Here is a 25,568-nt window from a genome sequence, read left to right as displayed (position 1 = left end):
ACCAGGAGAGCAGGATTATTTTGCCAAAATAACGTAGAAATGAAAGGTGACCATATCACCAAAGTAACATTTGTTGCTGCAGTCTAAAATTAATGAACTGGTTAATAAAACTTCTTTTCTGAGACAGAGAGCTCGTGCATGTGCTCAAGCTGGGGGAGGGGCAGAGGGCGTCCCACGCAGGCTCCATGCCCAGCGCCAGCCCGACATGGGGCTCGATCTCACGACCCCAAGATCTTGACCTGAGCCAAAATCAAGAATCAGATGCTTAACCAACTGAGCCACCCAGGTGCTCCCTAGTTCATAAAACTCTTAAGTTTAGAGGTTTTAAAACATCAGGGCACCTGGCTGGCTCAGTCAGTGGAACACGTGACTCTTGATCTTGGGGTTCTCACTTTAAGCCCTACGTTGGGTGTAGAGATTACTTAAAAATAAAACCTAAAAAAAAAAGTTTTAAAACACTAAAAAGCCTAACTACCACTGAGAAAATCCTGGACAGAGCATGGAAGCCGACCCAAGGCAGTGAATTCAAAGGCCGGATGGCCCTTGGGTTGGTGGGAGCCCCTGCCCGGACCTAACCCCACGCCGCCAGGCTGGGAGCCAGGAACACTCACTTCCTCCTGAACACCTCCTCTTCCTTCTTCCTGGAGAGCTGCACACAGTTTAGTTTGCCCTCTAAGTCCTTTATCCTGAAAGGGAGGAAGTATTAGCAGGGAGAGCAGACGAGGACCACAGCCAGGCCGGCCCCCAGCAAGCCAGGACAGGCGGAAGCCCCCAGCCCAGAGGAGGCCGGCGCGGCTGCGCACCGGGCGTCCTTGGCGGCGGCCAGGTCCCTGAGCTCCCGGCCACCGTGCCGCAGCTTTTCCTCCAGCCCCGCGTTGGCGGCCTCGGCGCTCTGCAGCGACTCCGCGGCCTGTGCGGCCGCGTCCTTCAGAGCCACGAGCTCCTTGTTCAGCAGTTTTACCTTCAAGAGACAAAGAATTCAAAATGAGGCTGAACTGGAACCGAGCAGACAGAAAACAACTCAAGAAGCAGCGCATCAGTGAGGGTGTCCTCACGCACCCCCCAGTGAACATGCCGGGGCCCCACGACCTCTGAGGGCACGCCGCACCCCACAATGGGGCCCACGCGTGGCGAGCCCAAAAGACCGTCCGGTTCCTATGTGAAGATTGCTGATACTGGACTCACACAAGCAGGTGGAGCATGCAAGAGCATGGCTCCATTTTAGAACAACCTTTCTGGGCCTCGGTCCGTGACTGCGACTGCGGGCCACGATGATGGCTGCAGCACCCGCCTCAGGCCGCGCGTGCATGCTGCCACCCTCCGGGGGAGGTGTTCCCAGGTTTGTAACGGCCAGGCACGGCAGACGGAGGTGGGGCAGGGCCCACCCCACTGTGGAGCTCAGGGCACATCCAGCGAGCCCTCTCCCCGCCGGCTCTCAGAAGTCCCCGAGGCCTCCCGAAGTCACTGCAGGGCAGCCTGGGCCTGGCTGGCGGGGGGCAGGGCTCCTACCGGAGTGCGGTCAGGGGGCCAGACAGGGCCTAAGAGGGTGCGGAGAACCGGTGTCCCTGCCAGGAGGTGCGGCTGGGCTGGGAGTTGCCTGGTCTGCACGCCGGCCACAGAGAACTGCCAGGGTTCCTGGGGGCCCTGGCTGGCCGGGTGCTGCCCTTGGACTGTGGCACTGTGGGAAGGCTGGAGGCCTGCGGGAGGGGCCCACCCTGACCGCTAGGGTGGGGTTGCTCTTACTGACACCAGCTGCATGCCCACACAGGTGTAACCTATCAGGTGGCAAGGCCAGACCGGGTGCCCTCTCCTGCTTCCTCCTCCCCTGCACGCCCTCCCGCCTCCTCAAGGCTGGCCCGTCTCCATGCTAAAGGTCAGCTGTGCACGCTGCTCGTGTGTGCCCTGGCAGCTGGTGGACTAGTGCACCAGGGAACCCACGCTCACCGCAGCCGGGTGCACAAGGTGCACGCGGGCCCTGACCACCTGCCTGGCCTCTGCTGTAAATGCGGGACGAGCAGCACCTCCCTGGAGGCCCATTCCCAGTGCTCACAGAGGACACATGCCAGTGACAGGCTGTCTCGACCAGGGTCGGGTGGCCGTTTATCCTGGGGGGGCACCCCTCCTCTGTCCCTCGTGAGACGGGCCACGTGGCAGGCACCGTGGCGGGCGCTCCCCAGGCATGTCACCCCTGGCCCCTGTACAGCGAGGGAGGCCTCTGTGTGGACCCCGCCGTCCCGCCCAGAGGTGGCCTCACGGCTCAGGAGCGGCACCTGACCTCTGAGGAGGGAACAGTCACCGCCCGAAGGCCATCCCCCACCTTGAGCTCATGAGTCAAGACCACGTTGCTCATGCTGTCCGCCTGCAGGCGGAACCCGTGCTCCCTCTTCTGCATTTCAGACTCAAATTCCAGCAGCAGCTCCTGAAACAGAAAGGGCCGGCGGTGAGAGGAGGCTGCCGTGCCCCAGCAGAGCCACAAGAAGCACCAGGTGAGCGGGCGAGCAGGCCTGAAGCCGCGGGACACAGAGGCCCCCGGTGGTGGAGGTGCCCCACCAGGCGTCAGAGGGCCCCCACGGATTGCCCAGGGGGCCACCGGTTCTTGCCAGACGCCACAGAGCTGCCGGGCCTGTCCACTGGGCACACAGACAAGGAGCTGCTGGGGACTCGGGACAGAGGCCCCCGGGCCTGCTCACCCCGCCCCTGCGAGGGGGCAGCACTGCCAACAGCTTTCTGGCTGCTTCCGGCTGGGTCTGCACACTGCTCCCCGCCGGCTCCTCGCCCGGACCCCATCCCACACCTGCCAGTACGCTGACCCCGGCTCTGCAAGCAGACAGTCTTCTGAGCTTCACCCCCAGGCTGAACCTAAAAACCCGACACGTTATTACGACAACAGCCGCGCAACCACCAGCGAAGGTGACCGCCGCTCAAACTGACAGCCCGCTGTTCTCCTGGAGCTTGGGTTCCCCTCCGACCTCCCCCGACCTCTCTCTCCTCGGTCGTCCCACCCCCTCCCGTTCCTTCGTGGTGTCCCCTTGCGCAGCGTGACCCTCTCTCCTGGGGTGTGGCCCCTCCGGAGGCCGCGGCCTCCACATCTGGCCTGGCTTCTCCCTGGACTGTGGCACAGCTATCTCTCCGGCTGCTCTTCACACTTCCCTGTCGTTCCCCGGCACTCCCGGGCCTCCTCCTGTCTGTGGCTTCCTCCTCCTGGGAAGCGCCTCTGCCGTGCCCTGTGCCCCATGCGGCCTCACCGGGGGATTGGAAGCCCAGCTCTGGCCTGGCCCAGGCCCACCAGCTCCTGCGGAGCACTCGGGGCGTATGGGGCCGCCAGCTGGGCCCTGTAGCTGGGGCTACCCAATCCTGGGGACGCCAGGGAGTCTGCTCAGCTCAGGCCCCCATCTCTTGGTTCCCACTGTTCTGAACTCAGAAGGGAATGGGGGCAGCTGAGGGCTGAGCCCTTGGCCACTGGCCAGGCTGCAGAGCATAATCCAGTAACTTCCAGGAGACTCCTGCTGAGCCCGGCATCTGCAGGCATCCCCCCTCCACCTGTGTGCAGACCCGAGGGCCCTGCGCTCACACCTCACAGCCGGTCTGTCGTGCTGAGCTCCAGCTGAGCAGCGGGGCAGGCTCCGTACCCATTCTCCCCTTCTCTGAAACATCTCGCGCTATTGCTCAGGCCTCCGCCATTCTTTTGTTCTGAAGCCCCTGCCCCGAGAAGCAACTGGTCCATTTCCTCAATAGTCTGCCCCTTCCTGTTTCCCACTGCATGTTTCTGGAATGTGATTGCTGGATTGAACATTCCAATTTATCCTCCACGTCTCTTAAGTTTTTTCCCAGATTTTCTTTATTTACATTCTGAATTTATTTCTTTAAATATACTTTTAATTGTCAAAATTCTTTGTTTTGTGAATGGCCCTTCCTCCTAGCATCCTGTTCTTGGGTTATGGATGCAAAACACATCTCTGGTAGCACTAATCACAGGAAGGCCCCACAATGCACCCCAAGAGCCTGAAAACTAAGACCTGACATGAGGCGAGGCTGGCCCTGTCCCCACCCTGTTCCAGACAGGCTCAAGTTCTCACCTGTGGAGACGGCAGGGGGGTCACAGGATCACCAGCTCACCTGCGGACGGCCAGACCGGCACAGACAACCAGAGGCCTGTGCGGGCACATCTGCTGCCTCACCCCGGAAGAGGGCACACAGTGATGGGCTGCAGGATCACTGACCCAGGCAGGAATCATCGTTCTATCAGGGCCATTCTCCCTGTTACTCTTGGCTTCTTTCCCATGCTGCTGGCAATTCTCAAATGTCTCATAATCCTGCCTTAGTTGGATGCTCCTATTCAGGAATGCGGCAATAAAAAGCTCACTGGAACGTCACCAAAATTAAATCACCTGCTAGTCATAGGATACTGTTGAGGAAAGGAAAAGGTGGGGCCCAGGACGGAAGAAGATCATGGTAACACACGTACCTGAGGACTTGTTTCTGGGGTACATAAGGAACTCTACATATCAATAACATGAAGACAAATAATCCACCTTGGAAGAAGAGCAAAAAAAGTGAACCGACACTTCACAAAAAACATATCTTAACGGCCAATGAACACATGAAAAAATGCTTACATGCTGACCATCAGGAACAAGCTAATTAAAACCACAACGAGACAGACACCACGACCCACCCTATAAACAGCTGAAATGGGAAAGACCGACGACACTCAGTGCTGACAGGGATGTGGAGCAGCGTCTGGGAACGCAGTTTGACGGTTTCTTACCAAATTAAACGTGCCCCAGCGCACAACCCAGAAACTATGCTCCCAAGTTATTTACCCAAACGAATAGAGGCCTGCCAAAAACGTTCACGGCAACTTTGTTCGAAATGGCATTGAACTGGAAACGACCCAAATGTCTGACACACGTATCTGTGGGCGAGCGGCGAGCCGAGCGGCGTGAGCGCCCGGTGCGCTACCCGCCAGCAACAGAGGGAGCAGCACCGAGCACAGCACAACGTCGCCCGTCAAGGCGCAAGCAGACTGCTGGGGCGGGGGTGGCACCCACGGACTGCAAGGGGCACACTGGGACTCACCCGCTGCCCTGCTTCTGCTCGCAGGGGTAATTCAATTTGTTAAACAGAACCGTGCTGAGCTTCTGCCTGGGAAGGAGCTCCTGCCTGCCTGGTACCCCGGGTGCACACGCTGGGGTCACTGCCCCTTACACAGCCCCCCAACTGACGCCAGGCCAGCCGCCTGCCCGCGAGCTGCTGCTTTTCCAGCTGAGGCCCTTCCGTCCCCTTCACCGCTGTCAGTCCCTTCATGTCCTGTCTCCTGTGGTCTCAAAGAAGAGACAGACCTCCATGGTTGATCTGCCATGTGGGCTGAGGTGTGGACGTGCTTGTTCCTCAGACGCGGCTCACACGTGAAAAACCCACACGCAGAAATTACGCAGGGGGAAGGGGTGTGCAGAGTGCGACCGAGATGCAGAATCCTGACTTTGTCTCCCCCGCCCTAAAATCTCAGTGACCCGACCCAGCCCTGGTGCCTAGAGCAGAGCGGAGGTGACGTGGGGCAGGTGAAGCCCGTCCCCACAAAGAAGCTGGCGAGGGCAGGCCCTCAGCATAGCGCGTGGACAACACGGCACAGCACGCGAGACCGCAAGCGGCTGATGAAGTAACGGGGCTCGACAGTCTGAGGGGAGGCTGAGCCCAGCCCGACTGCCGGCGAGGATGCGGCCACATCTGCCATGTCCCTGATCTGCCCTCTCGGGAGGGAGGCGGGAGCCACACACCTGCCAGGTGACAAATCTCTGAAGGTCTAGTGGGAGCCTCAGAGACACTCACAGAAGCACAACTGAAAGCATATGCCTTACTTTTTTCTATCCTTTGAAAAGCAAAACGAAGTATAAGGAGTCACATGAATACCCCTTACTGGGACCGGAATATGAGAATCTTTTTTTAAATTTTATTTTATTTATTTATTTGAGAGAGCGAGCATGTGCACAAGCAGGGGGAGTGGGAGAGGGAGAAGCAGGCTTCCTGCTGAGCAGGGAGCCTGATGCGGGGCTCGATCCCAGGACCCCGGGACCATGACCTGAGCCGACGCCCCACCAACTGAGCCGCCCAGGCGCCCCTGGAACATGAGAATCATTGAGATTTTTTCTCCTAACATATGACAAAACTACGAAGCATTTGGTTTCTGCTCAAAGTTCTGCAGGCTGTGGGGGCTGGGCCGTCACGCAGACGGAGCAGGGCCAGCAGGGGAGCGCTGACCTGAGTGAAAAGTCCAGCCTAGGAACAAGGAGCGCTTCGTCCCGATTCACAGCTCACGTCCACTGCCACCACCCTCCTCTCTGGCTGCAGGGCACCCACTCTCCTGCTGGGCCCCTCACGGGCCCTCACCTCCCATCCTCCCGCTGAAGGCTCCGCTCAGGCCCCTCTGTCTACACCTGCCCTTTGGCGATGCCCCAGACTCCCAGCCCTGGACGCTGACCTCCAGCGGGCCAGGAGCCAGCTCCCACACAGCCTGATAGCACAGTGCTGTACCCAGGGCTGCTGCCTGTGAGCCCCACGTGGCTGCCTGCCCCTCAGCCCCCCTGGACCCTGAACGCCTGCCCCGGGAGCTCTAAGCATGCCACCGTTCCCTCCACGCCCCTGACCACCTGCAGGCTTCTGCTCACGACTCCCCTTCCCGACCACCCTGCCTTATGGTGTCGTGCAGGGGACACCCTTGGGGGGCTCCACTAGAGACCGTGCTGTTCAGTGTCCATCGTGACCCACGGAGGCCCAGCTTGCTCCCAGAGCAGCTCCCAGGTCCAGGTGCTCACACCCTAACTCCAGGGCCTGGGAGGACGCCCAGCACATGGTCCACATTCAAAAAATACGTGTTAAATGAAAGAAGAAATCAATTAATCATTCCATTTCTACGTCAGTGGCTTCTAATCCTGTCCTGCTAACCAACACAGAAAAAAGCTTCCCTTAACCCCACAGCCTACAACTTGCAGGTACAGTAAGACTCAAACAGACCAACTCTGTTCCCATCACCTTATATTTCACTTTTCAAGAGAAAAATCACTATCACCATTGAATCAATTCTACTTCTGACAAGTCAACAACGGACACAAGATCTTCAGAAACAAGAGACAGGAAACCAGCCCCAAGGAGACCACGAAGCCGGTGAGCACATAGGAGCCTAGTTCAGTCACTGAAAGAGTAAGATGTGGGCAGCAGAGTAGGGTTCAAGCACAGGCACGCTGCACCCTGAGAACCGGCACGGCTCACACTGTTCCAGAACCACACTGGCCAGGTGCCACCCACGTTTCCAGCAGCCCCCTTGGGTAGACCAGCAAAGCTGGGGAGTTTAAACATCAAGTTTCCTTCTTTCCAGAGGTAGGGCTCCTACAAAGACCAACGTCCCCCATGGCTGTGAGGGGCCCCCGAAGACGCAGAAGCTCGAAGCCGGAACCAGCCCGAGTCACAGCAGAGGCTGAGTGTGGACAGCCTGGGAAGCCCTGCAGAGGCCTGGCCCGGCCACCACAGTTCCCCAGGGGTCACTGCTGCCTCCGAGTGTCACCGAGACCCTGCCTGCCCAGGGCCCTCTGATGCTCCTGCAGGAGCGTCCCTGGTGCTACCGGAGGAAACCTCATCACTGCCCAGTAAGTCACAACAGGTCTTGCCCTCACCCTGCTGCTCAGGCCCTGGCTTAGTGCCCTACCAGCCTGAGCTGTTTCCAAAAGGCCAACCTGCCCGTGACGGACAAAGTTCACTGGTCCTGGAAAGCTCCAGGAGTCCTCTGCAGATTTCAAGGCTCTAAGGGTGCTCTGACGGCAGCATCGCAGAGAATGAATGTGGAGCTTCCAGAGGGGAAGGAAAGGGCTGTCAGCGGGGCCTCGGCCTCCTCCTCTGTGGTCAGAGGACAGTCGTGTCCCCTGGTGCCTTTCCACCCGGACTGGCACAATGCCTCTCGGGAGACACTGTCCTGTCTCAGGGGCTGACACAGCACCTCAGGACAGCAGGCCGGGCAGTCAGGCCCCCGCCCACCAGCAGGACAGGTCTGTCCGTAACTGCTGCCCCAGCACCTGGATCAGAGCCGTCGTGGCCAGTCACACCACCCACATCTACCCCGCGGTACGGTCACCAAGAAACTGGGAACAAGCCCAGGGTTCAGTGGCTACGAGAACAGGCAGAAACGGGACACAATACAGGCTGACTTGGATCCAGCTCTTTGTCCCAAATCACGAACAGGAGTCTACAACTAAGATGTGAAGAGTAGGGAAGGGGTTCAGGGCAGGCCCCCCAGAATGTGCCATCTTGGCACAAGGACTGTTTTGAGCTGAAGGCACTTGAGACCCTGCAGCCTCAAGAGAAACTTTTGTCCCTGTCTTACCACACAGAACGGTCTAAATCGCGCGTCTTTCCCAGACCAAGGGTCATTAGCAGAGATAAATTTTATCTGAGAGACCGATCTGTGTGGTAGGGCAAACATCTTTTTTTTCAAACACCTTATACACACACACACACACGTTTTTTTAAATAACGTCTATGTCCAGCGTGGGGCTCGAACTCATGACCCCGAGATCAAGAGTCACATGCTCTACCGACGGAGCCGGCTGGGCGCCCCTGGCAGGACAAACATCTTACCGAACACCGGCTCTTCTCACTGCCCCGTGAGGTGCATTCCTTCCCTCTGAAGTCCCAGACCCCCAGCCCCTTCTCCTTAGTTCAGAACGACATATAGACCTCATTCTGCCTGACTCTGGGATTTCCATGTCTGTGTGGACTCCCCGAACATACACCTATTAAATTTGATGTTCTCCTGTTCATCTGTCTCACGTTGATTTGATTCTCAGTCCAGCCAGAAGGACCTTTGAGGGGATGGGAGTTCTTGCTCCCCGACAACGGCAATCCCAGGCCAGGGTAACAGCGGCTAGGAGTTTACACACTGGAATCCAGTCCCACCTCTGCCATTTACTAAGGGGCTCTTGGGCAGGTTACTTAATGCCTCTGGGCTCAGCCCCCCACCTGTAAAGCTCAGATCAAAACCGTGTCTCTGTCGTGAGGAGCACAGAGAGCTTCATGAGGCAGTTTCCATAAACACCGCTGTTGCTGTGATGTCATGAGCTCAGCCCGGGCTCGAAGGCGACAAGGGGACCCGGCGACCCCAGCATCTGCACTCACAGAAGCGCAGGCTGAGGCTCAGCGTCACGGAGGGAAACTCTGGTGACAGGGCGAGGCCAAGTGGCACCTGTCAGCTGACACATCTGTGTTGACACTTAGGATTACCTACGGTTGTCTTGAAAGAAATACAGTTACCACAATTTGAGTTCCCAGCTCTCTGCTACAGTAAGTAACTCAGATTTTGATTTTCAATCCTTTTTTTCTGGAATAAATAAGGGAGAAAACATGTATCCCTTTGTGAGGAGAGAGAGCACGGAGGGAGTTCCTAGAGACCGAGGTCTGGATGTCCACCATATCCCTCCAGGCCGCCCCCGATGGAAATCTGCTCCAGTAACTCGACCTTGACCCCATGGATACCACACAGCTAACAAAGAGGCTGTCTTCTCCTCCACAACTTGCTTTCACAGTGGGCAGGCAGGGCGGGCACCTGAGGGGGGCTGCGCGCTGGAGGCCCTACCTTCCTCTGCAGGGCAAGTTCGCCATCGAGCTCCTCGAGCCTTCTCTCCAGCTTCCATTTCAGGTTTTCGTACTGCTCCCGCTGCTGGTCCATCTCGCTGTTCTTGTCACTATGTAAACATGGCAGTAGTAAGACAGGTCAGGGCTTGCTCTCGGGGGCTTCAGTGGGACCCTACACCACACAGGCGCCTGCCTGCAGAGGGAGCCTGAAATGGGGTCCAGAGTCTCACAAGGTAATTCCCAAAGTGCCCAGGACACAAGCCCAAGTCACACCGAGCACAGGAAGGTCCCCACCTGAACGGGAAAAGAGAGCACACGCTAACCCCAAAATGACACAAATGTTGAGATTTTTTTAACAAGGGTTTTTTTTTTTTTTTTTTTTTATTTGACAGAGAGAGACACAGCGAGAGAGGGAACACAAGCAGGGGAAGTGGGAGAGGGAGAAGCAGGCTCCCTGCTGAGCAAGGAGCCCGATGCGGGGCTCGATCCCAGGACCCTGGGATCTTTTTTTTTTTTTTTTTTAAGATTTTATTCATTTATTTGACAGAGACAGACACAGCGAGAGCAGGAACACAAGCAGGGGGAGTGGGAGAGGGAGAAGCAGGCTCCCTGCTGAGCAAGGAGCCCGATGCGGGGCTCGATCCCAGTACCCTGGGATCATGACCCGAGCTGAAGGCAGATGCTTAACAACTGAGCCACCCAGGTGCCCCCTTAACAAGGGTTTTTAAAGCAGCCATTATTTAAAATGCTTCAGCAAGCAATGTAGTGCACTCTTACGTAAAAAATTAGAAACTCTCAGCAAAGAAAAGCTTACAAAGAATCAAACAAATTGAGAACCAGGAAGTATGACAACCAAACAGAAGGCTCACTGGGGTGGGGTCAACAGCAGAATGAACATGACAACATGACGGAGCAAAGAATCCACGAACTTGAAACCAGAACAACAGAAACTACCCCAGCAAATAACAGAGAGAAACACACTGAAAAACATGAGCACAGCCTCAGGGAGGTGTGGGACAGTCACCCTGAGCCCGAGCACGGGAGGACAAAGAGGAGGGCTGACATGTACTTGAAGAAATAATGGCTGAAAAGGTCTCAAATTAAGGGGAAAAAAAGGGGGGGGGGACAAATGACGTGAGGAGACACTTTACAAGAATGGTATAGAACACTTTAAGGATGCTTTGGGGCACCTGGGTGGCTCAGTCGTTGAGCGTCTGCCTTCGGCTCAGGTCATGGTCCCAGGGTCCTGGGATCAAGCCCCGCATCGGGCTCCCTGCTCTGCGGGAAGCCTGCTTCTCCCTCTCCCGCTCCCCCTGCTTGTGTTCCCTCTCTCGCTGTGTCTCTCTCTGTCAAATAAATAAAATCTTAAAAAAAAAAAAGAAGAACACTTTAAGGATGCTTTAAACTGTCTCAAATACAGCTGTGAGAAAGAAAATCAGTATTTCCACAGAGGCAAGCTGGCCCACGTGTCCCAGTGTTAAGAGCACCTGCTTCTGATCCTCCAGGTGCATCACAGTGTGACTTTTAACAATGGAGTTGGGGAACAGTCACAATGCCAACACCCACCCTGCAGGGGAAGGTCACAGATCCCCGTCCCTGCTCCAGGCGATGCTGACCTTGGTCAGCATCTGTACCTGTCTTCCCCGGCCCCTGGGGAGGCAGCACGGGCTGTGAACACCACCAGCCGTACTGCTTGCAGGAATGACAGGCTCCCTGGCACACAGCGTCGGGACTGGGAGCCCCTGCACAGAGGCCATGAACACCTGGGCTCCCGGGCCTCCCTGAGGACAGCGACGCTCGGGACCCTGGGAGCTATGCCTGTGGTTGTTACGGGAGATGCTAGCTGGCGGCTCGGAGGCCCATAAGCCAAGGTGGTCCCGCGCCCACTGAGGGAGGTCTCTGCTCACGCCCAGCCTGCCACGGAGTCTCCTGCTGCTGAAAAGTACAGGGCCAACAGGCCCAGCAAACGAAAACGGGGCTGGGTGGCCATTTAAAAGGATGTGGCAGAACCCAGTGCGCGACACGAAGAAAACCGCCCAGGTAGACGGGAAACCGCCACAAGCAGGTTGTAGGCCGCGTGTACGGGACGTGTCTATGTGGGCGTGAGGGGAGCTCTCCCAGGGAGAACACAACAGAGTCCTCGGGCAGCTCTTCCTTTCCACCTCACCACCTTCAGGAAGAAACGATTGTCTAGAACAAGAATATCGTCACTGTTGTGATTTTCTACAAGTACTTTGAAGGGCATGTGTGACAACATGAAACACTATCCAGGATCCTGTTTTAAGTGAAAACAGAACCCGCAGGGTGCTGCCAGCCACTCTGATGTCTGTGCCCACACACGCCAGAGAGATGCACCCGACCGTCAACGTGACATCACAGACACACACCCTGGGCGCCTGGGGGGCCCAGCCGTTGGGCGTCTGCCTTCAGCTCGGGTCATGGTCCCAGGGTCCTGGGATCGAGCCCCCCTTTGGGCTCCCTGCTCCAGGGGAAGCCTGCTTCTCCCTCTCCCACTCCCCCTGCTTGTGTTCCCTCTCTCGCTGTGTGTCTCTCTCTGTCAAATGAATAAATAAAATCTTTAAAAAAACCAAACAAACACACACCCTGAAATCAGGGGAAGGACGGCAGATTTTTGTCTTCTCTTCTCACTGAGGAGGAGAGTGCGTGGGACACGAGAGCGGCTTTCCGGGGACCCGCCAACAGGACCCTCTGACCCGAGCTTCGGGTTCTTAGTCAACCTGCCTCAAGTGAGCTCACTGCGCTTGGGAATCAATACCTGTTTTGCATCATTAAAACAATCATGGGCTCGAATATCTTTTATTGAAATGATACAGATTTGCAATTCATGGAGAAAGCTCGGAACATTGAAACCAGTCTCCCGGAGCCCTCACCGCGCGGCCCGAGGGGCGCTCACCTGTGGATGCGCTCCAGCTCCAGCCGGTGCTCCTGCAGCTTCAGCTGGTGCTGCCGCTGCAGGTCCTCCCGCCGCCGGGCCTCGCGGGCGAGCGCCTGCCTCAGCCGGGCCGCCTCCACCCTGAGCTCGCTCACCTCCGCCTGCCGCGCCTCCTCCAGCCCTCGGGCCTGGGCGAAGGCCGCGTCGTAGCGCTCCAGCTCGCGGTCCCGCTCCTCCAGCACCTGCAGGTTGTAGACGAAGTCCTCCTGCAGGCGCCGCAGCGCCCCCTGCGCCTGGTGCAGCTGGCTGTGCGCGTCCTGCAGCGCGGCGTCCCGCGGCTGGCAGCGCTGGGCCTGCAGGGCTCTGCTCTCGCCCTCCTTGTGAGCCCACAGCTGGCTCAGGGCCTGCTCTGAGGGCGGCGGCAGCATGGGCACAGCTGCAGTGGGGAGCAGGTGGGCAGCGGGCCCAGGGTTAGGGGCTCTAGCTGTCCTTCTCGATACCCGCGCCAGATCCCCGTCTACGGCATCGCTGTCACCCAGTGGGAGCACGCTCTGGGCCAGTTAGCAGCTGTGTGGTCACACATTCGGAAGAGCCACAGGTGGCCCCCGCCAGGGCCCAGACCTTGAGGGCTCTGCTAGCCGATCCTCACCCTGCAGCAGAGGAAGGAAAGGTAGGAAACACCGTTTGCTCACCAACAAGAGCTAGGTCCTTCAAAACAGGCTCATGAAGGGCTCTCCCACTTTGCAGGTGAGAAAACGGGGCCGCTAAGGAGCTGAGCAAGCGCTGGGGCCCGCCAGCCTCTGAGAGCCAAGGCCCCCTCCGGCCCCACACTCCGCTCCTGCAGCAGCCTGGGGCGCCTGGAGATCCAGCACTCAGGAGCACGTTCCTTGGCTCTTTTATTTCCAACCCATCACAGACTGATAATTTTCTAAAACAATAAAAATACTCAAGGAAAATATAATTAAAAAACAAAGATATATAACGCAAAGACCAATTTTTAATTATTAGATCCAACAGCATAAAACCACCTTGTCAAACTGCTAACAACGGTCTAAACACCTCTTGCTCTGGCGGTCTGCCAAGCGTGGGCCGCATGAGTATGCGTGGGGGGGCTAGCAAGGGCCGCTAGGCGTGCCAGAGACCACGTGGACTGTCGACGTCCCATCGCCCGGCAGAAAGGGGTGGATTCTGACACGGAAAACCACGTGGTGCTCGGGGCCCTGACCTACACAAACAGGCCCACGGCCACGCAGCAAGCCCAGAAGGTAGGCAGGCTGGGCCCAAGGGCCACGGTCATCCTGGGGGCAGATGCGCCAGGGGCAGACACAGCCCTTCTCTGAGAGCACCTCTCCAGAAGGGCCGGGGGCGCCTGCCAGTGACATCTGAGTATCACTGTCATCCCAAAGAATCTAAAATGTCTGATTCATATAAAGTGGGTCTTTTTTTTTTTTTTTTGCCCGATGCAGGGCTCAATCCCAGGACCCTGAGATCATGACCCGAGCTGAAACCAAGAGTTGGTTATTCAACTGACTGAGCCACCCAGGCACCCCTGAAGTGGGTCTTTTTTTTAAGAGGAGAAAATCCCAGGGTGCCTGGGTGGCTCAGTCAGTTGAGTAACCAACGCCTGGTTTCAGCTCGGGTCATGCTCTCAGGGTCCTGGGGTCAGGCTCCACACTCAGCCCCTCCCCCTGCTCACATGTGCTCGAGCTCTCTCTCTCTCCCAAATAAATAAATAAATGTTAAAAAAAAAAAAAAAGAAGGAAAATTCCCACCATCCCACGAATTCTTGACTCACTGGTTCAGCAGTGTTTACGGTGAGCCTTCAGGGACTGGGGGAGATGGACAGCGGGGACACTCTGTGTGGGGTCACAGAGGTAAAAGGCAGCCATTCCTGAGGTGAGCCCCACAGCACCTACACTGGTCTACCTCATCAGCATAGAGCAAAGACAGAAACTCAGAAACAGGAACAAGAGAACCTAAGGGCTACTGCTTTTGGTATCCTTTATGTTAATTCTAGAATTCTCAAGTAAGCAACCACTCTGAATCAGTGATACTACTTTTTAGGGACATGAAGTATTGTTTCACTCCTGAAATTACTAATAATAAAAACCACCGACAAAAAATTATCCATATAATCAAATCTGTTACTGTAACATCTTGGTAATAAAATGAAAAAACAGGGGCGCCTGGGTGGCTCAGTCGGTTAAGCGACTGCCTTCGGCTCAGGTCATGATCCTGGAGTCCCGGGACCGAGTCCCGCATCGGGCTCCCTGCTCGGCGGGGAGTCTGCTTCTCTCTCTGACCCTCCTCCCTCTCATGCTCTATCTCATTCTCTCTCTCAAATAAATAAATAAATAAATAAATAAATAAATAAAAATGAAAAAACAAAGCAAAACAACGAACTCACAGGTGCAGGTAGTATGTTATGTGAGGGGCAAGTCGTCTTCGAACAGCACACGGGTCTCTGGCCCAATGAGTCGAGTTTGGTAGTAATTCTCGCTACAAGTGGAAAAAAAAGAAAGGAAAGGGGAAAAAAGGTAAAAGAGAAACTGTCAAAATGGTCTGGGCTGGTATTTGGAGAATCCCAAAATATTGCCAGGACCCCAGAAACGATAATGAGCATTTCACAGAAGACACGTGCTTGGCTGGAGCTGACCCGCGAACGAGAGACACACGTCAGCCCTGGGCTCAGCAGAACAGTGCTTATAACTCGGACAGTAGGGGCGCCTGGGTGGCTTAGTCCGTTAGGCGTCTGCCTTCGGCTCGGGTCATGATCCCGGGGTCCTGGGATCGAGCCCCACGTCGGGGTCCCTGCTCAGTGGGGAGTCTGCTCCTGACCTCTGCCTCTGCCTCTCCCCCTGCTTATGCTCAATAAATAAATAAATAATAATCTTAGAACACTGGCAGTCGAAGAGGAAAACACGGCTTGATAAACGTCAGGATTGGGCAATCGAGGCCACGTAACTGTGGAGTATCAGACAACGCATCCAACCGGAGGCTTGCCGGCGGACAAAGCACCAAGAACAGGGTTGAGCGCAGCACCCCCCACCTTCGTAAGGAAAAAGTAAGGCGATGTCTCAGGTGAAGCCAATATTTTCTCAGCACTGGCACTTGGATCTGAATGAATTCCTTATGCAGGTCTTCCTGGAAGAGCAATGAATCACGCAGGACAGGGCCTGGCCAGCTCTCGCTGTAAAGGGCAGTGGGTAATTACTCAGGGCTCTGTGGGCCACAGGGTTGTCACGACTCTTCAGCTCCGTGCAAAGCAGCACAGAGTGTGCAAACTGCGGGCTGGGTCTGGCCCACCAGCCTGCTTTGTCAAGCCCTCCATCTCTGTGCAGGGCACCTTTATCACCGGGTAACAGCTGCTGTCATTTCTTAATGGCTGCCCCCTGCAGCCCCGAACCCTCAGGGCTCACGTCCAGCCGGTCTTGGGGCGACCTGGCGCTGGAGGGGAGCAGCAGAGCGCAGAGGGAATGCCCGTGCCAAGACCCAGAGGGAGAGGCTGAAGCAGCAGGAGGGCCTGCAGAGGGCTGGGGAGACCGCAGGACCCTGCCATGGGCAGTGCAGTAAGAAAGACATCATGGGGGCGCCTGGGTGGCTCAGTTGGTTAAGCGACTGCCTTCGGCTCAGGTCATGGTCCCAGGGTCCTGGGATCGAGTCCCGCATCGGGCTCCCTGCTCTGCGGGAAGCCTGCTTCTCCCTCTCCCGCTCCCCCTGCTTGTGTTCCCTCTCTCGCTGTGTCTCTCTCTGTCAAATAAATAAATAAAATCTTTAAAAAAAAAAAAAAAAGACATCATGGCCTTCATTCCCAGCTCCTGGCACACGGCCCCTAAAACCCTCACAACTTCCCGAGTGACAGGAGCGACAGGGGCAGCTTTCGTTGGCTTTAGTTCTTCTTCCCGGGTTCTGAAATAATTCCAGGCGAGAGGCTACCTTCTGTTTCTCGTATCAGACCTGTCAACCACACCTGAGTTTACGAGGTGACTCTGGAAAGCCCCAGAGAACCACGGGATGGAGCTGGTTGCCAGGGGAGCCAACCTTGGGATTACAGGGTTTCCCTTTCGACTCCGCCTGCCAGCTTCCACCGTGAGGCTGGCTCGATCAATCATGCCTACATGATGAAGCCTCCACACACATCCTCAGCCAAGGGGTTCAGAGAGCTTCCAGGTGGGTGAACACATTGGAGGTGCCCCGAGACAGCGTGGAAGCACTGCACCTCGTCCCCCACCCCTCGCCCCAGGCCTCTTCCATCTGGCTGTTCCTGAGTTAATATCCTCTTATAATAAACTGGTGATCTGGAAAGTAAAACGTTTCTCAGTTCTGTGAGTTGCTCCAGCAAATGGAGCCCGAGGAGGGGGTCGTGGATCCTCCGATGTATCGCGGGTCGTCAGGAGCACAGTCGTGACAACCTGGACTTGCAACTGGCGTCTGGGTGGGGCCAGTCTTGTGGGGCTGAGCCCTTAACCTGTGGGGCCTGCGCTAACCGGGAATCTGGTTCAACTGTAGAGAACGCTTGGTGGAGGAAAAGCCCCCTCATGCCCGTTGGAGGCAGAGCAGAGCTGAGTGTGAGCGCAGAGGGAGGGAGGCCTGCGAAGCAGGGGCCTAATCGCTAGGGGCAGCAGAGCTCCAGCGCCCTGATCACCGCATCCTCCCAGGGGCCAGTCCTGCCCAGGGGCAGCCCCAGGGCTCCTCCCTGCAGGGGTCCGGAGAAGGGCAGCGCTCCTCCACGGCGGACTGGACTGCGGGCAGAGCCAACATGCCTCTCGGCCTCGCCCTGCACCCACATCAACCCCTGCTCAGCTGCAACACGCCCATCAGGCACCTGCTTGCTGTCTTGAGTTACAGACCTCCTGAGCCCAGCACCCCACGCTTCTGCCCCCCAGTTTTCCTGGCTCCTTCAAAGGCACCCCTCTAGGGGCGCCTGGGTGGCTCAGTCGTTAAGTGTCTGCCTTCGGCTCAGGTCATGATCCCAGGGTCCTGGGATCAAGTCCCACATCAGGCTCCATGCTCGGCGGGAAGCCTGTTTCTCCCTCTCCCACTCCCCCTGCTTGTGTTCCCTCTCTCTCTCTCTGTCAAATAAATAAATAAAATGTAAAAAAAAAAAAGAAAAGAAAATGAAAGTCAAGGGACGCCTGGGTGGCTCAGCCATTAAGCGTCTGCCTTCGGCTCAGGTCATGATCCCAGAGTCCTGGGATCGAGCCCCCATCGGGCTCTCTGCTTGGTGGGAAGCTTGCTTCTCCCTCTCCCACTCCCCCTGCTGTGTTCCCTCTCTCGCTGTCTGTCAAATAAATATATAAAATCTTTAAAAAAAAAAAAAAGGCACCCCTCTATCCAGCTGCCCAAGCTAAACACGTGGGGTTAGCCTTGATTTCCGGCTGTCTCTCACCCCCGCACACCTCAGCCGCCATCATCCCTGACCTCGCTGCGAGGGCCCCTGAAGTGCCCTTCTGCTGTGCACTCACTCTGAGGGCTGCCAAAGGGATCTTACAAAAAACAAAAAAGAAAAAAAAGCCTAACTCCCTACGGCTAGGGAGTTCCCATTTCACAACACCTGCAACCACTGTCCCGTTCTGTCAGGGCTGGAACACGCCCTGGAGCCCACCACCTGCCGCGTGGGAGGCCCCACCACGGGGCAGGGCACCCGTTTGCTGGGGTGCCTGGCCCACCCTGGCCACGGTTTCTCCCGATCCAAAACACCCAAGCACCCCACCCTCCAATCGCCAGCCCTCATCCCTCCAGATCCACAGTCACTGAATCTTCAGACGTGTTAGTGGATGAATAAATGAATCACAGAAAAACTAGAGACGTTTACTTTCAAGAGTTTTTAATTCAATAAAAAAGGGAAGCCACTGGCTTCAAACTCAGTCAGTGGCCAAATATCTCCCCCAAGTAGACAGCTGAGCTGTGCAGAGGTCACCTCAGACGCTGTTCGGAGCCGCAGGCCCCCGCACACAGACGGGGATGACAAACGTTTGCCTCACGCAGGAGCAAACCCCTGCTGTTGATCTCAAGGGCCACATCACTGTCACCAGCAAGAAGTGAGGCTGGTAACAAAAAATTCCAACAGACACCGCAGGCTTTCTTAAAGTCATTCCTTTGTTCATTTAACAAGTATTTATTTAGCGCTTACTAGGTGCCAGGGGCTTTTTACCTCCTGGAGACAGGTAAGGTCCCTGCACCAATGGACTCTCATCCTGGGGCAAGACAGACGCACAAAAGAAAATGGGCAGAGGAGGTAACTGTCCACATCAACAGAGTGGCAGGGGCCGTGGGTTGCTCCGGACAGAGGTCAGGGAAGCCTCCGCTCACCAGGGAAGAGCAGGAAGGGGCTCTGCTTGGCCTTCAGGAGGCTAACAGGTCCTGCTGGGCCACGGTCCCTGCGCTGGCTGCAGGGCTCCCAGGACCACTGGGAACCCAGGGTTACGGCAGGCCAGCAGGCCACAAAGCCCACGGAACGCCCTGGGGTGGAGCTGGTGACCTCCACGGTTGGGGGTTTGCCCACACTAACTGCCCAAAACACCCAACGCACCCCCCCCCCCAACTAGCAGGGGGGCTGTAGGAGCCGGGAGCTGGTGTCAGGCAGTCTGGTCAACAAACACCTGCGCACACACAGGCCCCCCACACGCCTGTGCCGCCTCACAGGGGAAGCAGAGGATTTAAGCAAACACACACCACTAAACAACACTCCCGCCGCTGGGACCTCTGGTGACTCAGACTGTCCCCAGCAGTGCCCATGAGTCATCACCACGGTCCCTCACAGAGAACACACCAAGGTCAACGGGCCTCCCCTCCTGCGGGGACCGCTCACTAGCGCCCTGTCCTGCGCTGGGCACCCTGCCACCAGCTCCGCCTCTTAGATGCACCGGTCACACAGCCACCCACAGGGGTTGCTCCTGCCGTACCGATGGGGGGCCAGTGACACCAGGCCTGTACAGTATCTGGAGACGGCTCTGGCCATTTTCAAGGTAGAGTCCAACCCGTTTGGCAGAGTACTCGGAGAGGCCCAGGACAGCTCCCTCCCTGCAGCGCGAGCAGCTTGGACCCCCCCAGCGCCCAGGAGCCCTCCCCTTCCCTCATCGCAGAACAGCTGTGCCCTGCTGCTGTGTAATCTCACCAAAGGATGATCCTAAAAGCCCTGAGGCTGACGCTAATCCGCTTTCAATGTCACAGATTCAGAGTCTGGACCCAACCTGTCAGCCAGCAGATGTCCCCAGCAAGCAGGGGTTTTCAGGAGGGATCACATGAAACTTCTGGGGAAACTACAGAAATCTCCACTGAGGGGAGAGATGCACAGTTACCATGGCTTTGCTCATGGCGTTGAGTGTCCTAGGAGAGCCGGTGGGGTGAGTAGGGGATGGAGCAGAGCCACACTAGGCCATGCCATCACTCTTTCTCGCTGGTCAAACACTGAGCTTTCTAACCCTTATTTCAGACCTGTCAGGTCTGAAAAGCACCTGGAAATCCCCAGGTGTTAAGAAGATGGAAAGAACACCTCATGAAAGCCATGGTCTCCCACACACGGAAAACCTGCAGGCCCCAAACGGAAGCAGGCGGCAGAGGCCCCATCTGGAAGATGACCTCAGTCAGCAAAATACACATGACTGCGCCCCTGATGTTAGGACAGGGCCGCCAGGGGTGTGGAGCAGCGTGGGACTCGCTCACCCGAACCTCGCCAGTGGTCTGCAGTGGGTGACCCTGACCACAGGGGCAGCCTTGTCAGAGGCAAGCAAGGGCAACGCCCGGGGCTTGGCGCTCCTCACGCAGAGCACAGGGAGAGAGGGGCTCAGAGGTCGGCACCTGCAGTTAGTGAGAGACTCAGACAAGTCCTCACAAATCAGGACGGAGCCACAGACTGCCGGAGCCGCAGGCGGGGCCCACGCCAAGTGTTCTTGACAGCTGGTACCACGGTTAGGAGGGAAGAGTTCGGGACCAAGGTGTGTCCCAGTGAACCACAAAGAACCATACGGGAGGTAAAGGGCTTTCCAAGCACAGGGGGCTCTGCAGGGGGCTCGCCTCGTCCTGGGCATGCCCCCACCCCTCCTGCAGTGTCTAGATGCTGGATGAACAGGGAAGGACCATGACAGGACGCTTCTGTGCCATGGATGAATCTTACCACTCCCGCAGGCGACCAGATCATCAGATGTGAACCTGCAGGGTACCCACTCCGCAGATACGACATTAGAATTAATCACACTCTGTGCAGCTGACCAAAAATTTGGGGCAATTTGTTTTACAATAAACATTTGGTAAGTACTTAACTGGAAAAGCACTGCATGACCTCCTTACAGCTAAGCAGTTACAGGCTCAACAATTTACACAAGGGAGCGTTCGTAAAGGGTAGAAGTCGGTCACTAGACGCTCACGGACAAGTTGTTTAGGCACGCTAGCTAAGCAGAGAGACATCCAAAGCAGGGGTTTCTTTTTAGCTCCTTCCTCTGAAGGACTGCGGCTCCGGATGCATTTGGCTTTGGACTCAGCCACTAATAAGATAAGCCCCACCATTCCTAATGCAGAAGAACCCAAAGTGACTTCATTAAGGAATGTTCTCTTGTTGCTCTATAAACATATTTAGTGAATTTAATTTACAAAATGTTTTTGTGGGACTTGGAAGGAAAGCCCAGAGGTGGCTCATCTGTTCTACACTCAAGATGGGGCTCAGCGCTGGTGCCGTCTGGAATCTCAACATGGGCTGAGCTAAACTCGGTACGTGGACTCTTTCAGCGTGTCTAGGGGATGAAAATCATGGGCCTATGACCACAAGCCTTTTTTCCCATCCTTCACTGACTGCCAAATAGTCCCCACAACCATCTGCAAAATCTGAAATAAGAGAGATGAGCCACAAATGGATCTTAATTCCACCACTGGCACTTGCTGGGGGTAAGGGGTACCACTACAGTGGGGGGTATGTGGTGCTTTATTAGAATTTACACCTGCCAAATTCCTTTGCCAAAAACAACAAAAAACAAAAAACAAATAAAAATTAAGTGAGTAGGGGCGCCTGGGTGGCTCAGTCGGTTAAGTGTCTGCCTTTGGCTCAGGTCATGATCTCAACGTCCTGGGATCGAGTCCCGCATCAGGCTCCTTGCTCAGCAGGCAGTCTGCTTCTCCCTCTTCCTCTGCCTGCCGCTCCCCCTGCTTGTGCTCTCCCTCTCAAATAAATAAAATCTTTAAAAAAAAAAAATTAAGTGAGTAAATGAGAAATAAAGTGGAAGGGAAGTTGAATCATCTTATAGTTAAAAACCGTTGACTTATTTTTTGGTTGTTTATTTACTTTTTTTTTTTTTTAAGATTTTATTTATTTCACAGAGAGAGAGAGGCAGGAGAGAGAGAGAGAGTGCACAAGCAGGGGGAGCAGCAGAGGGAGAGGCAGGCTCCCCACTGAGCAGGGAGCCCGATGCAGGGCTCCATCCCAGGACCCAGGGATCATGACCTGAGCCGAAGGCAGATGCTTAACTAACTGAGCCACCCATGTGCCCCTATTTACTTATTTAAGTAATCTCTACACCCAAGGTGGGGCTTGAACTCATGACCCTGAAATCAAGACCTGTAGTCTTCCAACTGAGCCAGCCAGGTGCCCCACGAGCTGCTGACCTTTAGAACAACACGGTTCACATACCAAAACTTAAAATCAATAAGGACTCATAACGAAAGATGAATAGAAACAAGTGAACCTAACTTTATTACAAATGATTAACATAAATGAAAAAAACCCACATAAATGCACTAAAATAACCTTGTAGGAAATATTTTGACCATAAATTCTTTTTTTTTTTTTTAAGATTTTATTTATTTATTTGAGAGAGAGAATGAGAGAGAGCACCTGAGAGGGGGGAGGTCAGAGGGAGAAGCAGACTCCCCGCTGAGCAGGGAGCCCGATGCGGGACTCGATCCCGGGACTCCAGGATCATGACCTGAGCCGAAGGCAGTCGCTTAACCAACTGAGCCACCCAGGCGCCCCATTGACTATATATTCTAAGGATAAAAACAACTGCATGCAAATATTAGAAATAAGTAAATATTCTGGCTAATAGGTTTTTCACAGAAATACGGATTGGCAATTCTGAAATTACTTCATGTGTAGTCTAGGATTGTACATGTAAGTAAATACATTGACAACAGGAACCAGATTTAAAGAGGAAAAGGAATGTAGAACGAACCCTGGGGTAACTGATCGGAGGTATCAATTTAAACTCACAGCTTTTAATATATACACAGATCTACACATACAGATACAGACAGGTCTGGTTTCCTAGCCCACTGAGAAAGCCACAGAGCAAGGACACTGCAGGAGCAGTAAGCATACCTACAACCTGACGTTGATTTCTAAACACCCCCTTCGAAACGAAGAGGAACCAGAGCTCCTTAGAGAAGTGATGGATTCAGGCTAGGTCACGGAAAGCACAAGATGAGCCTGAACATGGGGGTGGTGCTGAGAAATGTCAGGGGGCACGCTGAGAGGACACAGAAGCCAACCTGAAGGGGCTCCCAACACCCAAATCTGGAGAATTAGCAACAAAATACATTACAGCAATGGATTATAACCGATGGAATAAAAATAAAATAAAAACATCTATACCAACGTGAATAAGTAAGTAGAAAAATGGGGAGAAGGGAAGGTTTTTGGGGCACTCAGTCAGCAGAGCATGTGACTTGATCTCTGGGTGCTGAGTTCGAGCCCCATGCTGGGTGTGGAGCCTACTTAAAAAAATTGGGGGGGCAGGGACGCCTGGGTGGCTCGGTTGATTGGGCGGCTGCCTTTGGCTTGGGTTGTGATCCTGGGGTCCCTGGATTGAGTCCCGCATCGGTCTCCCTGCTGGGCGGGGAGCCTGCTTCTCCCTCTCCCACTCCCCCTGCTTGTGTTCCCTCTCTTGCTGTGTCTCTCTGTCAAATAAATAAAATCTTTTAAAAATAAATAAAAATAAATAAATAAAAAATGCGTAACTTGGAGGGGCGCCTGGCTGGCTCAGTCCAGGTGTGGGTTCCAGCTCCACATTAGAGATCACTTTAAAATAAAAATGTTTTAAAAATGCGTAACTTGAGATTAATCATGAGGAAACATCAGACACACCCAAATTAAGGGGCATTCTACAAAACAGCTAATTCCTAAAAGTCCAGATGAAAGAAGAGTGGGGGACCACGCAGGCCCCACAGCGGACCTGCAGGGAACTGGGGCGCGGGCATGAAGCCCGGTTTTGTCCTAGCGCTCAATTCCTCAGTTTGCTAAATGACCCGTGGGAGCAGAACACGTCGACGCGACCCGGCAAAAGGTACAGGGGAGGGGCGCCCGGGTGGCTCAGTCGGTTGGGCGACTGCCTTCGGCTCGGGTCGTGATCCTGGAGTCCCGGGATCGAGTCTCGCATCGGGCTCCCTGCTCGGCGGGGGGTCTGCTTCTCCCTCTGACCCTCCCCCCTCTCATGTGCTCTCTCTCATTCTCGCTCTCTCAAATAAATAAATAAAATCTTAAAAAAAAAAAAGGTACAGGGGAAATCTCGGCGCTGCTTTCCCAACTTCTGTGCGAGGCTCAGGCAACTGGAACAAACACAAATCCCGGGACCAGACCGCCCGGTCTGAACCGGCCCTCACCGTCGGCGGCACCGGGCACCCGCGGGGCCACCGGCTCCAAGAGGGTGTGCGCGGGTGCCGCACCCGGGGGAGGGCGGACGCCCGCACGAGGAAGGGGGAGAGGGCGCGGGGACGCCCGCGCCGGGAGGCCCGGCCCGCCCGGCCCACCAAGAAAGCAGACCGACCCGCGTAAGGAGGCACCCCCCGCTCCACGCGAGCCTCCCGCGCCGCCCCGGCGCCCGGCTCACCGCGCGCGCCCGCCGGCAGCAGCCTCCGGTCCCGCCGCGTTGCCACAGGGACCCGCGTCCGGCAGCCGCGGTCCGGGCGCGCCGGTGCAGCGCGGCGGCGCCCCGGCCGGAAACGCGAGCGCCGGCGCACGGTTCCGGGCTCCTCCGACGCGCCTCCCGCGCAGGCGCCAAGGGGAGAGGGGCGGGCCCCCGCGCCCACCCGACGCCGCGAGAGGGTCCGCGGAGGTCGGGGGCGGGGCGGGGGGAGCGGAGGAGGCCGAGGCGCCCCGCTTGGGCCCGGGGGCGCCCGGACGCCGGTCCCCGAGCGCACGCAGCACGCAGCCGCGAAGCTGTTGGCTGCCCCGACGGGCCGGGGCTGGGGGCTGCGCGGGCGGGGGCCGGACCCTGCTGAGCAGGGCAAGGGCTCGGGGCTGCTAGAGGAGGGCGTGGGGGGGGCCTGGGCATGCACGTGGGGCGGTGGGAGGGGGCCCGGAGCTGCCCCGGGCGGGGGTCCTTGGGGGCACCCGCAGCTGCACGCGGACGGCTGGACCTCCACGCCCCCGGCATCGCGCATGGGCCGTGAAAGGCGCGGCCTTGAGGAGGGCACGCGGCGGGGGGACCCCACTGGGGCAGAGAAGGGGCGGTCCGGCCGGGTGGGGCTGGTCTTTTGGGCGCCGTTGCACGGTGCGCTTTTGTTTTTCTGTTCCATTGTAAGTTCAGAACAAAACGAAATCCCCTTTGTAGGCAGCCTGCTCACTCACCGAGGCAACGGCAGACTTTCCTGCCAAGGCCCCTGCATTGCTTTAGGGACAGCTTTCGCCAGCCTCTGAGGGTCCACGGGCCTGAAGAGGACCCGATGGGCGCAGCAAGCCGGGGCGAACCGCATGCTCGGCGCACCTGGCCCGAGGCTGGGTGGGGCTCCAAGCCCAGGGGACACAGTCACCTGTCCGCCCTCGGTGCCACCCCTCCTGTCTGTCTGTGTTTTCTCCACCCGATGGCTTGCTGGCTGCCCCAGGCCGATCCCCAGGCGAGTCCTGCCAGTGATGGACACACGTCCCAATCCAGCTAATGGTTAGAAAGGCTCTGCTCAGGAGGCAGCTCCTGGAGGGGGTCCAGGAGCTATTAAATATCAAGCAGGTCAGTAATTCAAGCCTCATGAAAAATGGGAGGTTCCACATCTTGCACGGAAACCGGTGAAAATAGCTGTGCTGGCCTGGAGGAGCTGTAGTGGGTCCCCATAACCTTGAACCTGCATTCTGCAGGTC

The 25,568-nt window shown here is 56.3% G+C and overlaps 1 protein-coding gene across 3 annotated transcripts in view; it reads right to left on the bottom strand.

Moving 5' to 3' along the window:
• Positions 1 to 24,392, bottom strand: part of CCDC57 (coiled-coil domain containing 57) — a 50,749-nt gene extending 26,357 nt beyond the window's left edge. For all 3 annotated transcript variants that reach the window (XM_035025728.1, XM_035025730.1, XM_035025729.1), the window contains exons 1-7: positions 24,325 to 24,392; positions 14,919 to 15,010; positions 12,533 to 13,161; positions 9,620 to 9,728; positions 2,318 to 2,419; positions 804 to 961; positions 612 to 686 (exon numbers count right to left, since the gene is read on the bottom strand). In XM_035025728.1, coding sequence (XP_034881619.1) covers positions 612 to 686; positions 804 to 961; positions 2,318 to 2,419; positions 9,620 to 9,728; positions 12,533 to 12,939 — 851 coding nt within the window. In that variant the 5' untranslated portion in view covers positions 12,940 to 13,161; positions 14,919 to 15,010; positions 24,325 to 24,392. The remainder of the gene's footprint in view (positions 1 to 611; positions 687 to 803; positions 962 to 2,317; positions 2,420 to 9,619; positions 9,729 to 12,532; positions 13,162 to 14,918; positions 15,011 to 24,324) is intronic.
• Positions 24,393 to 25,568: the final 1,176 nt, after the last annotated feature.

This window comes from Mirounga leonina, unplaced genomic scaffold (assembly GCF_011800145.1).
Source record: "Mirounga leonina isolate KUSES-001 unplaced genomic scaffold, KU_Mleo_1.0 Mir_197, whole genome shotgun sequence".
NCBI classification, from domain to species: Eukaryota; Metazoa; Chordata; class Mammalia; order Carnivora; family Phocidae; genus Mirounga; species Mirounga leonina.
This window is presented reverse-complemented; position numbering and strand designations above follow the sequence as displayed.